The 13,643-nt window shown below is 43.8% G+C and overlaps 1 protein-coding gene across 2 annotated transcripts in view; it reads left to right on the top strand.

The window, feature by feature from the left end:
* Positions 1–13,643, top strand: part of TES (testin LIM domain protein) — a 40,118-nt gene that overhangs the window by 14,601 nt on the left and 11,874 nt on the right. The window contains exons 1-2 of one of the 2 annotated variants that reach the window (XM_062208737.1): positions 6,466–6,564; positions 8,634–8,719. In XM_062208737.1, coding sequence (XP_062064721.1) covers positions 8,634–8,719 — 86 coding nt within the window. In that variant the 5' untranslated portion in view covers positions 6,466–6,564. Of the gene's footprint in view, positions 1–6,465; positions 6,565–8,633; positions 8,720–13,643 lie in introns of those variants that run through there. The other variant, XM_062208812.1, reaches the window with a different exon arrangement.

Here is a 13,643-nt window from a genome sequence, read left to right as displayed (position 1 = left end):
CAATAGTAGACTGTGTAGCTAGACCCTTGGGAATCCAGAACTTCTTTGGGGAGAGGTCAAGAAAGGCATCAGAATAACTGCCCTTAGAATTAGGTCTGTTGGCCCAGTGGAGGGTAGGGTTGGGCAGCTGGAGAGGGGCCCAGAGACCCAGGCAGATTGAAGACTGTGCTAACAGTAGAGAGTGGCAGGGGGGGAGAGTTGACGGCAAGATTCTAAGTACCTTCTCTGCCATGCTGGGAAAATGGAATTCACTGAGCTCATTAAAAGCATCTAACAAGGGGAATTCATGATCAACTTTAGTTTTACTAAAATAATTTGAGGGACAATAATACGATGTCATTTTTTGTGTTCTTACCTAAGTTAGGAGACTGTGGTCCCCTCCTACTGACATGATGAGAGTTTGAATGTAATCACTGGAATAAGGGGATGGGTGGTGTTTTCAGAACAGAGACAGCAGGGCTTGGAGCATAACAAGCAGGATCAGGGGGCCTCTGGGCCCTGCATGGGTCACCAGGTCAGGGGGTGATACTCTATCTTCATCTTCCTCTCATGTATTCCAGTGAGCGATGGAAGTTTTTATTATTATGAATGAAGAAAAAGAAATTTAACAGTTTGTTAGGAATGATTAATTATAGCTCTTAACCATAATAAATTATTTATATTCTTTTCTAAGAAAATTGGCAAGCTATAAAAGTTGAAGAGTGCTTCTCTCCACACTTAAGTTTGGTTTTCTGTGTAAACTATCCTCTTGCAACCCCCTTCCCCCTTTGGGTAGTGCAAAAGATTGGGAAATGACACAAACTACAAATTTCAAACAATTTAGAATCTTTTGTTACAGATTAATCAAAAGATGTTGATGGGTGGGGTTTCTAAGAGAATTATGTGCTGAGAGGAGTTTTTTTTAGAAACATAGTTCCCTTGTCCAAGATGTTCACCTGTGTCAGCAAGACCTAAAATACTTTTCAAAGGGGTTTTAAGAATATACATGCATGTGTGAGTGATAGATAAATGTACACATGAACACACACACACGCACACACACAGAAGCCCAGAGAGGGAGAATTGGCAAAGGTACTTTACAAAGTTCATGGAGGTTGCGAATGGTATAGCATTTAAAATACTGCTTTGGAGGCTACATCCCACATTAGAGTGCTTGGGTTTGAATCCTGGCTGGCTCCACTGCTGATTCCAGCTTCTCGCTTACGTGCACCCCGGGTGGCAGCAGAGGATGGCTCAAGGAGTTGGATCTCTGCCACCCTTCTGATGAGTTTCCAGCTCCTAGTTTCAGCCTGGCCTAACTGGCTGTTGTGAACAGTATGTGAGTGAACAAGGAGATAGGAGATCTCTCTCTCACCCAACCTCCTTCCCTTCCTGCTTGCCCTCCCCCCAATTAAAAAAAATTGGAAAAAGTGGAATTAAAAAATAAGTTTAACTTATTTGGGTACAAAAATTCAGAGCCCATACATAATTTTTCATAGAAAATATATATATTTTCCATGATCTTTTTGAAGACCCTGCAAAAAGCATGAATTTTAAAAATGAACCAAAATAAATGTACCTTTCAGTTCCATTTTACCACAGACTTTGAATTATCTTCATATATTTCGTGTAATCTACCTTGGTCAACTTCATTCCAAAATGATTAAAGACGTCTTAACTACCCTTGCTTGTTTAGTAACCACATATGATTCCTTGCTCCAGAGGGAAATTTGGTTATAAAAACTGCTTGAATCAGATGATCTCACCCTGAATACTGCATAATATCTTCCAGACCCAAATTGTCTCAAACTCAACTCAGATCGTGTTTGAAAAACCAGATGTTCCATATTCTTTTTTCCTTTTCTGTTAAAGTATCTGACATGCAATACCCTTTTCTGGGTCAGAGGGTCACCTGAAATGTTGCCAGCCTATCTGGTTGCTTGAAATGATGAATATGGAGAAATTGATTCCATTCCCATTTCTTACTCTCAGATAAGCAAAAGGGGCAAAATAGGGGTGTTTGGAGGCACAGGTTATAGGAATATAAATTCAGTTTCTGGAGCCTGTAGCTAGGACATTTTAAAAGTCCTATTTGTCTGTTGCTGGTGTTGTGGTACAAATATTATACTCATTTTTTCTTTCTTTTTTATTTACTTGACAGAGTTAGACAGTGAGAGAGAGAGAGAGACATAGAGAAAGGTCTTCCTTCTGTTGGTACACCCCTCAAATGGCCACTACAGCTGGAGCTACGCCGATCTGAAGCCAGGATCTCCTCCTGGTCTCCCATGCGGGTGCAGGAGCCCAAGCACTTGGGCCATCCTCCACTGCCCTCCTGGGCCACAGCAGAGAGCTGGACTGGAAGAAGGGCAGCCGAGTCTAGAACCTGGTGCCCATATGGGATACCAGTGCCGCAGGCGGAGGATTAACCAAGTGAGCCACGGCGCCAGCCCCAACTACTATAGAATCATTCTTAATTTTCTGGGGAACCTTGATAGGTATTCTCAAAGCCTGACTGTAATTTCTCCGAATATAGTCAATCCAAAGGACCTGTTTTCTTGGACGCTGAAGAAGAAAAATTAATCTGTCATATCCTTGTATTGATGCTGGCCAGAATGTGTTACTAAAATTACATGGAGGAGACAGCTTTGGGACTTGTGAGCTTATAAGAAACATGTGTTTTTAGGCACCAAGTGTTGACTCTTGAGGGAATACCAGATCACATTTGCAGTTGAAATAATTACTTGCACAGAACTAAGGTTCATCTCTCACTACTTGTCTTTTGTTTCCTGTGCATACTTTATATATTCTTTCTCCAAATGAATTCCAAATGATTCTAACTTATAGGCTTTTCCAATAAATATTTTCTATTTCTATATTAATTAAACTTTGAGCACATGACTATATGAAATAATAGCTAAACTAAGATAAAATGAATCTGACACCTGATTTGCAATCACAGTTTTAGAATTAGAAATTATCTTGGGGGTTGAACTAGTTCACTTCCTGCATTATCTAGCTGGAGCCCAGAGAATTCTGACTTCCGAAGTCACTGGACTCATGGTGGCATTCTGGGACCAGATCACAGTGTCTCTGACTCTCCTTTGTGACCCGTCTACCTTCTCACAGTTCTCTGTTTTGTTAGTTCTCCTGGAGCTCTAAGTGTGTGATTTTTGCTCATCTCCATTCCTAGATGAGCCATTTCTCATCACAGCAGCGTTACATACAAGCACATGCATCCTGTGTGTGTTCTAGTCCTAGGGTCTGGATTTCCCTTTCTAAACAATTTGCCATTTGCTTTCACTGGGGAGTTGCTACCACTTTCCGGGCTCCCTTTCTTCTCCACCTGTCCCTGCGAGAACCCTGGATACCACAGAAGAACACGCTCCTTCTCATTCCTCACCAAGAATGCACGAGCCCAGACACCCAGATGGAAAGTGGCCGACAAGACATGGATGTCCAAGCGCGATAGTGTGACTCCGGAGGAAAGAAGAGGGGCCAAAGCAGAGCGCGTGCTCTGTGCTGAAAGTAGAGAATGGCCGAGGTCTTGTGAGGAGTTCTGGATCCTGGACATGAGGGAGTCCTGAACACAGTGAAAGAGAGAGAGGAATTGGCAGAGCTCCTGGGACAAGTGCCGTTCTGGCACCCTGACTGGAACTATAAAGAGTTGGGGAGCCCCAGCTCCTGGGACCCTGCCCCGAAGGGTCTGGGGATAGGCCTTGTGACACTGCCTGGGGCAGTCCTGGCCCTGAAACTCCTCTTCCTACCTAGTAGCATCAGAATGTTTTCCTCCATCTGAGCTGTGTTTGACATAGGAAGGGGGGACTAGCCGATGACTAGATGGCTCAGCAGGGATGGAAACAGAAGCAGAGAAACTGGCCTCACACTTACAGAAGTGTGTCTGCTACCGTGCAATCTCAGATATAAATTGGATTTGGTAACTGCATTCCAGAGTCTAATTCAGTCTGGAACCAGGCACATCCACTAACAGGGACTCGCTTGTTTGAGTGCTATTTGCTTTTCTGTCCTAACAGAGGTTGGTCAGAAGGTGAGAGTATGGAAGTCCCTGCCCAATCATGTGGCATCCTTTAGAGACCCTCAGTGCTGGCTGTCAGTAAGGTTTAAGTTGAGTGGCTATAAAACAGTTTCTCTTATTGAAATCCCCCTGGGAAAGCAAGTTCATTGTCTGAAATTCTCTCTAAATGCTTTGGCTGCTCATGGTGGTTTTGAAAAGTAGGTGCCTTCGGGTTTGTGTTTAGTCTGCGTGCTTGTTCTGAATTACGACTGCTTCTGGGGAACTGTAGTCGGAGAGTGTGGCATGTTGCCGTGCCCTTGCCCTCATTCCTCTCCCTCTCCTCTCTCCCCCTCTCCCTCTCCTCTCTCCCCCTCTCCCTCTCCTCTCTCCCCCTCTCCCTTTCTCCCTCTCCTCTCTCCCCCTCTCCCTTTCTCCCTCTCCTCTCTCCCTCTCTCCCTCCCTCTCTCCCTCTCCCTTTCTCTCTCTCTCTCTCTCCCCCTCTCTTTTTCTGTTATCCTTGTGCTCTGTCTGTGGAGTTTCAAAGTCCCCTCACTGCGTATGTCCCAGCATGTGGGCAAATGAACGTGTACATGTTTGGAAAGGGGGGCAGGGAGCCTTCTCTCCAGGAAGACCCAGACCCTGCTGGAGAGAGCTTGTATGCAAGTGAAGCCCGTATGGAGGATGGCAGGACTTGAGGGTTGAACCCGAAGCAGTGCTTTCTGGGCACTCCAGGGCAGCCTGCAGAGCCACAGTGGGACTTTTTCCCGCGGCTTGCCTGGCAGAGCGTGCTCCCAGCGCTCTCCTCTTCACACATGCAGCTTCTAGCGTTTCCTCCCTACCGGTTCATCTAATCTGTGGGGCTGTCTTCTCCTCTGTTGAACCTGGTGGCCCAAGACATGATATCGAACACTTCAGGAGGTCTTCTTTCTTCCTACGGAAGAGGAACGAAATCAAACTGCCTGCTACGAGGCTGGCCCTGTGGCCCCCCCAAGTGCTCCAAGATGACTGTGGCTCTTCCCTCTTGCTCTTGTGCCTCTGGCCTTTGCATGTGCTGTGCTTTCTGCCTTGAATGCGTTTCCCTTTCTTCTTGGCCGAGTTGGAAGCTGCTTGTTCTTTCAATATCAATTCAAGCAGCCCTTGTCCAAGAAAGCCTTCCCAACCTCCCCGATTCAGATCTCCCCTTCATGAAGTCATCTGCCATAGAGATGTTGTCAGAGGCTTTGTGGATGTTTCATCCTTTCCCTTGGGCAGAGGCGAGCTGGTGCTTCTCTTTGGGAGGCCGTTGCCACTGTGCAGGATGGTGGAGCAGCAGCCACACACAGCAGAGTTTGGGTCTAGTTTGCCATTGACTTGCAAGCAGGAGCAGAGCATCTCTGTTCCCTGGATTTGAGTTTCCTGATCCCTTAATGCCACTTACACAAAGCAGTGGCTCATCCTGCCCAGACTGTGTGGGGTACTTTAAGAGAGCAGATATTCCTGAAAGTCACCAGTTCTGATCACTCTGTTAACTGTTTCAAGAAGATCAATAAGAATAGGAAAGAACTTGCTCCTTTGCAGGGTTGACTTGTAAGTCAGTGGTGAGAACCGCGGAGGAATGGCTGGAAAAACTCTGCTGATTAATGAGGTTCTGGTTATGTTGGCTGAACTTTCGGGTCGCACTCAGAAACAGAGAATGAGGTGGTGTTGTGTCAGTGTGTCTGCAGCCTTTTTACGCCCAGCATTGCCCAGACAAGGTGATCCAGATTCAAAAGCAAGAATTTGCTTAGATGGCCATTTAAAAGATAGTTGGAAGCACACTTAGGTAGACGTACTATCAAAGCCAGTAGTCAATCTTAGGATTGTATACACACATATAGTTTATGTATGTGTGTATGCAAGTTCTGTGTCATGAGATAAACATACGTATTGCTGAGAATCACATGTGAGATGGTTTAAAAGCCACTGATTAAAGCTTAGTGATATGACTCAGCCTTAATAACCCTATCTGATTTGTCATGTGGGGTCAAAGCTGAGCAGGACTTATGTAGACTATAGTGTAGAACCAGTGCATACAGCAGGTGGATTCAGGACCATTAACCCCCTGGAATGGAAAGGTAGAAGCCATTGCAAGCGAATACCTTCTTGTAGATTCGCTGAACAGATAGGACTCTTAATGATGATCTTTACCGAAGACTAGAAAACTCAAATAAGCAATTCCTGTTTGTGTTTTAATTCATTTTATTTTTGTACTGTGACCCTCAGTGACAAGGAAACAATTTGATCTCTGGAAAGAAAAAAAAAAGTTTAGTGTTGATGTTAAGCATATAATTTAGAGAATTTCAGCTCCTTTGAAAATTGGTCATTGTAAAAGTAATGATGCTTAATGAGTTAATGCTGTGTTGATTTTTATACTTCGGAGACTATGCCTGAGATGGGCTGACTTGAAAATACCGTGGGTTCTCCTCCACAGCTGGGGACACCTAGTGTGGACCTGCCCTGGGTTACATCAGAGAATGTGGCCCCTTCAGAAAAGAGAAGGGCTTCGCTTCAACCCTAGGGCCTGCCGGACTGCTCTTTAAGGAACAGGTTACAAGGTGTTTTGTTGTGTTTGTTTGTTTTTTAATATTTAATTTTATTTATTTGAGAGAGTTACAGACAGAGGGAGACAGAGAGAAAGGTCTTCCATCCACTGATTCACTCTCCAAATGGCCTCAATGGCTGTAGCTGAGCTGATCCAAAGCAGGAGTCAGGAGCTTTTTCCAGGTTTCCTACCTGGGTTCAGAGGGCCAAGCGCTGGGGCCATCTTCCACTGCTTTCCCAGGCCATAGCAGAGAGCTGGATCAGAAGAGGAGCAGGTGGGACACAAACCAGCATCCATATGGGATGCTGGCGCCGCAGGCAGAAGCTTAGTCTGCTGTGCCACAGCACACAATGTGTTTTTTTTTTTTTTATTAAACTTTTATTTAATGAATATAAATTTCCAAAGTATAGCTTATGGGTTACAATGGCTTCCCCCCTCCCATAGCTTCCCTCCCGCCCGCAACCCTCCCCTTTCCCGCTCCCTTTCCCCTTCCATTCATGTAAAGATTCATTTTCAATTCTCTTTGTATACAGAAGATCAGTTTAGTATATATTAGGTAAAGATTTCAACATTTTGCCCATATAGCAACATCAAGTGAAAAAACTACCATTGGATTACTAATTATAGCATTAAATAGCAATGTACAGCACATTAAAGACAGAGATCCTACATAATTTTTTTTTCAAATTAATTAATTTTCTATGCCATTTCCATTTTAACACCAGGTTGTTTTTTTTTTTTTTCATTTCCAATTCTCTTTATATACAGAAGATCGATTCAGTATATAATTAGCAAAGACCTCATCAGTCTGTGCCCACACAGAAACGCAAAGTATAAAAATACTGTTTCAGTACCAGTCATAGCATCACTTGGCTTTAGATGACACATTAGGGACAGATCCCACCTGGGGTGTAAGTACACAGTGACTCCTGTTGCTGACTTAACAATTTGACACTCCTGTTCATGGCGTCAGTAATCTCCCTAGGCTCTAGTCATGAGTTGCCAGGGCTATGGAAGCCTTTAGAGTTCGCTGACTTTGATCTTATTCCGATAGGGTCATAGTCAAAGTGGAGGTTCTCTCCAGCGTAGTGACAAACATGACTTGGAAAAGTTACTGTAGGGACTGTTGAAAAGGAGCTGTTCGTCCAGCTTGAATTCCACTACAGGTGCTGGCGGATAACTAATTTGTCTGTCCCCCATGTGATATTTAAGATGTGGTATAACCTGGTCACTGGTGATTTGCTGATGTCCGGATGCCAAGGCAGCTGTACTTTTTCACTACAGTCTAAGCTGTTGGGTGAAGTACATGGCCGTCTTATCAGTTCCCTGCATCTGACCGCTCCCCCCCGCTTGTTAGGACATGGCTCAGAAAGTTACCAAGGCCCAGACTTGCTTTCTAAGCTTTGCCTGGGTACTTTTTTTTTTTTTTTAAGATTTTATTTTTATTTATTTGAAAGACAGAGTTACAGAGAAAGGTAGAGACAGAGAGGGTCTTCCATCCGCTGGTTCACTCCCCAGATGGCCACAACGGCTGCGCTGATCAGGAGCCAGGAGCTTTTTCCGGGTCTCCAATGTGGGTGCAGGGGCCCAAGCACTTTAGCCATCCTCTACTGCTTTCCCAGGCCACAGCAGAGAGCCAGATCAGAAGAGGAGCAGCTGGGACTAGAACCGGTGGCCATATGGGCTGCCGGCGCCTCAGGCCAGGGCGTTAACTGGCTATGCCATAGCTATGGCCCCATGCTTGAGTACTTCTTTGTCCATTGTGTCCAGGACATGTAGTGGCCAGAAATTCATGACTTTTTTTGACTTACAGTGTTTTCAGTCTTCTGTATGTTCATTTGTACTCTTGATGCTTTGCTTGTCATAATATGAAGCAAGAACAATATAAAGTATGTTATGAACTTGGAGCTGCCACTTACATACTTGGGTGTCTTCATGGATTAAACAGTGTGATCCTCATGAAAGATTTGTTTGAAAGTTATATCAACAGGAGTGGCAGGTGGAATTAAAAATGCAATTTATTGAATTTTTTAGATTTTTAAGAAACATAATAATAGATCCATGTTATTTTTTCTTTAACAGATGGGCTTAGGTCACGAGCAAGGATTTGGAGCACCCTGTTTAAAATGCAAAGACAAATGTGAAGGATTTGAACTGCACTTCTGGAGGTAATGTTCTGAAAACTAACAGCATTAGTTATGTGTACTCTGCAGTGCTGCCTAGCAAGGGCCCCTCACAGTTGCTCAGGTGTGGTTTCAATACACAGGTCTGTCATTTTCTTCTCTAAGAAATGAATAAAAAAGGAAAACTGGAGTATCTTTATATCATTAAGGTGGCATGAATGGACCATAATAACTGTGTTTAGAGTTTTTGGGTTTACTTGCCGTCTTCGAGATTTCCTGTGAGTCTAGAATACTGCAGGTGTCTTTTCTGAGTGGCAGATAAGGTACCGAGGGGCTCCTCTGGACAGTGTATTAGTTATCATGCTCAGCCGTTGATAACTTCTCACATCTTGGCCCTGTGTTTGCAATAAATAGTAAGTTTTAGTGCTAAATGGAACACTCAAATCCAAGTTGTCAGGAAACGAAGCTGAATTTAGGTTTCTTTAAAATTTTCAGCTGTAAATTTACTACTGAAAAACTTAGAAGCCTTAGATTTTTGTTTTAAGAAGAAATGTTTCTTTTTGGCTTGAATGAAGTATATGTATATGCAAAACAGCTATTAGTAGGTCAAAAAAGTGAATTTTGTACAGGTCACGTTTGTATGTTTTCTAAAGTAATATATGTACCACACAAATCTGAAAACCAGTATTTGTTCTTAATCAATAGTTCTGAAGACCTTAATGGTTATTCAGAAGTCTGCCCAGTGTTAGAATCAGTGTATTATTTTTAAGATTTAAAAAAAAAGGTGGTGGTGATCCAATGTTGGGATGAGAGCTGCCCTGTGACAGTGTCCTACAGGTTTCCACAAGAAATGGGAACAAGTGGAGGCACCAGCCGTGCAGCTGTGCACAGCGGAAGTTAAAGGAGAATGTAAACCAATGCACACTGCTGTATTTGGCTCTTCTAAAAGCTAGCTATTCAATTTGACTTCAGAGATAGAGACAATTGTTTTAAATAATGAAGGCAACAGAAATAATGATAAGTTCTTTATTTTTAGGGAGCTAAAATTTTCCCGTTTTCTTGGAATTTTTTAATTGCAAGACATATATAGATGTTTCTTGTGCTACTTTTTCAAGGGTCATTCCAGCTACTTAGGCAAATCGCCTGTCATGTCCTAAAAAGATAAAAGTCATTAAACGCAAAATGGTTTTTATGGAGTACAGTCTCTGAACTCCTAATATGAGCCGAGTGCTCTTGAACCTCACACTCCCTCTGCAGAGGGCTGCAGTGCCCTCTGCTGGCCATAGTGTTTACCTTACGCTTTTCAACTGATCTTTTAAACTCAGCTGTGCAACTCCAAAAACTGCTAATAAGTTGATTTTTAAAGCTCATTCCTAAGATGTTTCACCTTTCCTCTAAAGCAGAGAGCTAGTTTATAGTTATTTTTGTGTGGCATATATTGTTTTTCTAATATACATCACTCTAATCTGATAATTTTCAGATGAAAATGGATTAGAGCAGATCTCCATGTTATGAAAATTACTTTTTTTAGTTTTGTTAAACAGATTCCTTGCATCAACTGGCTGTAGCCTGATAATCTAGGAGCCTAAGAGACGAGGCCTCTGGATACAGCCTGCACTCTGGCTGGGGTTGGTACAGTCTGTGCAGAGGGTGTGTTTTTAGTGGAGCCCTCCTCCTCTTGGCCTGAGTCCAGATCCCTTTGTCCCTTGGAACACAGTAATTCCCTGACTTTTCACCATAACTGATAGAAGACCAGAGGCAAGGGCCTTTGACCTCCAGAGGCAGGCATTTTTCGGTATGGTCTTTAAGTGAAATATTCTAGCGCATTGTCCCGAGTGTAAGGAAGATTATCCATGTCTAGTATAGGGCCACAGAATGGTGCCAGAGGAGGGCCTGGGGTCCCACTCAGCCTCCTTCTTGGGCTTCTTGGTACACTGACTTCCAAGAGCCTTTGAGTTTCACAGGCACTTGCTGAAATCAGAATTAGATTATTCTCCATCTCTATTCCAGTCTCTTTCCACATAACCACAAGGATGGGCTCTCGAACATGGCTGCTATGATATGCTCCCTGATAACCTAAGGATCCTCAGTGCCTCCCCAGAGGGTTTAATCGTTTACACAGAGCTGCTGGTCTCTCCCGTTACACCCCAGCATCTGGGCTCAGCTTGCTTTTCCAGCCTCTCTCGCTTCCCTTCACAGCGTCCTGTGCACTCTCTGCTTGCCACACGTGCTATTCCTGACGTCCTGGGCCTTGTTGTGTGTATTCCCTGCCCCGCACTCCCAGGAAACAAGAACTCCCAGCTCAGGCCTGACCTCAGAGAGAAGTCTTCCCTACTCCTCACACTGGTCTGCTCATCTGTCCTCACAAAACACCACAGACCTGGGCTTAAACAGAGATTGATTTTCCCACAATTCTGCAGGCAGGGAACCGTAAGATCAGGTGCTAGCACGGCAGGGTTCTGGGGAGGCCTCTCGTCCTAGCTTGTGGACGGCTGCCTTCTCCCCGTGTGCTCATTTAGCCTTTCCTGTTTCCTTGCTGGCCGTCCACTGGGGACTACTCTCAGCTTCTAGAAACCACTCGCATCCCTTCACTGAACAGCCACCTCCATCTTCACAACCAACAGTGGTGCACCTCAGGTCTCTCTGACTTCCTCTTTCTCTGCCAGCCAGAGAAAATACATTGCTTTTTAAGGGACTCAGATGATTAGATTAGGCAAGCTGATCATTTCCCATTTGGCCTGTACAGTGCAGTCATGGGAGAAACACGAGGGAGAGGATCTTAAGGGCCATCTTACAATTCTACTTATCCCAGAACTTTATGTACCCGATACACTTAATCCTCCCAACACTCAACCCATTTTGTATATGAGAGGTCAAAGACTGGGCAGAGTTAAATAATTCCCAGAGTCATGGCTTATGAATGGCAGGAGCTGAAGCTGAATTCAAAGCTTGGTGGCACTTTCCTAATCACCCAGCATTCTGCCTGGCAGATTAGAAAGTAGAAAGCATGTTTTCCATTCTCACAACTAACGAACTTGTAACTGCACCACACCGTCTAAGTGGTGATTGTTGTTGTTGTCCTCGAGTTCAGTGGAGTTCTTTAACTGTCAGCTCTCCCCTTCCTGCGTATGCCAGTGATTGTAAGACTAGAGGAAGGAAGCTGATGCCTCCGAGATAAAATCTTATCTCCTCGATGCACTGTCAAGCAATATTTAGAGATAGCACGCTAGTATTTGTGAAATAGAGATGTGCCACAAACCCAAGATTTCTAGAAGTTTATAACCCAGCTCATATTCAATGCATGGTAATATCCATAGATCACTTATAACATAAATGACAGAGGTATCGTTTTGCCTTCACTTCATTAAATCCTTCTAATAAAGCAGTTGGATTTTTATAGAAATTGTGTTGCTTAATTATAGCATATCTCTCCTCAAAGTTCTTGATTGGTTTAGAGCTGGCTGAAAACTAAGAATTCCCCACCATAAATGGATTAATAGTTGCGTTGAATTCTACAACAGAGACCCACACTCAAGTCCATATATGTATATCCCTGTTATAAAAGGGCAACCTCCAGCCCTTTTAAATTATGGTTTGTAGCAGTGCCATGGCCATGCCTTTAAATCACTACAAATGCTGGCAACATGTCAGAGAACTCCAGTTCCTGCTACTCGCCTTGGAAAAATGATAATTTTTATGAATAGTTATATAAAAACATTTCTCTTTGGGGAAGATGAAGGCTAATTCCTCAACTGCTTTCAAATGTAAATCTCTGGATTTTTCTAAGGCCACAGTTTCTCTCTCTCCCTCTCCTCCTTCTGTCCCAAGCCTCAAGAACCTTGAAGTTGTAATGTCAAGGTTGAGTGTAGAGCTTTGGTTTGTCATGCTTCAGTGTTTTGTTTATATATGTGTTAGGCACTAAATTTATTATACAAATAACATTTTAGCACAAATAACCATCATCCCCAGACACCAGAGGGCTTCCATCTTTGTATCTTTTTAAAAACTCATAAAAGCAACTGTTTGAACTAACTTCATTCTCATCCCCCTCCCTCTAGATCAGCAACTTTTATTAGTATCCTGTGAAGACTCTGGGGAGAACTGCTGTCTAGGACAATTTGCAAATTTTGAGATGTAGCAACTGTGCCAAGTTTGGGAGCTGATTTATATACTCCCGAAAAACTGCAGTCAAACAGTTGTAGCTCTAATAAATGTAGTAAACAGAAACCAGTATAGCCTACATATTTCATCACAAGTTGGTTAGGAATCAAAGGTAACACACAAACCTTGCTCACTAATGCAGAGGTTTTTTTTTTCTGTAAGATTTATGTATTTATTTATTTGAAAGAGCAAGAGAGAGAGAGAGAGAGAGAGAGAGAGAGAGAGAGAGAGAGACAGAGAGATAGGTTTTCCACTAGTTCATTCTTCAAAGGCCCACAACATCTAGGGCTGGATCAGGCCAAAACCAGGAGCTTAGAATTTCATCCTGGTCTTCCGCATGGGTGGCAGAGGCCCAACCACTTGGGCTACTTTCTGCTGCCTTCCCAGGCACATTAGCAGAGAGCTGGATCAGAAGTAGAGCAACTGGGGCTGAAACTGGCTCTCTAATATGGGATGCTGGTGTTAAACATCCACTTAGCCTGCCACACCACAATGCTGGCCCCCTACTTCTGTTTTAAGTACTGTAAAATTCGTTTTTAGGATCTTTCCTTTTCTTAGGAGAATGGAATCTGGGCTATTTCATGCTGAAAGAATATATATAGCGGCTGGTACTGTGGCTCACTAGGCTAATCCTCCGTCTGTGGGGCCGGCACTCCGGGTTCTAGTCCCGGTTGGGGCGCCGGATTCTGTCCCTGTTGCTCCTCTTCCAGTCCAGCTCTTTGCTGTGGCCCGGGAAGGCAGTGGAGGATGGCCCAAGTGCTTGGGCCCTGCACCCACATGGGAGACCGGAAGGAAGCACCTGGCTCCA

Source organism: Lepus europaeus, chromosome 1 (genome assembly GCF_033115175.1).
Source record: "Lepus europaeus isolate LE1 chromosome 1, mLepTim1.pri, whole genome shotgun sequence".
In the NCBI taxonomy this organism is placed as follows: domain Eukaryota; kingdom Metazoa; phylum Chordata; class Mammalia; order Lagomorpha; family Leporidae; genus Lepus; species Lepus europaeus.
The sequence above is the reverse complement of the archived record's forward strand: the minus strand, read 5'-3'. Positions and strand labels throughout refer to the sequence as shown.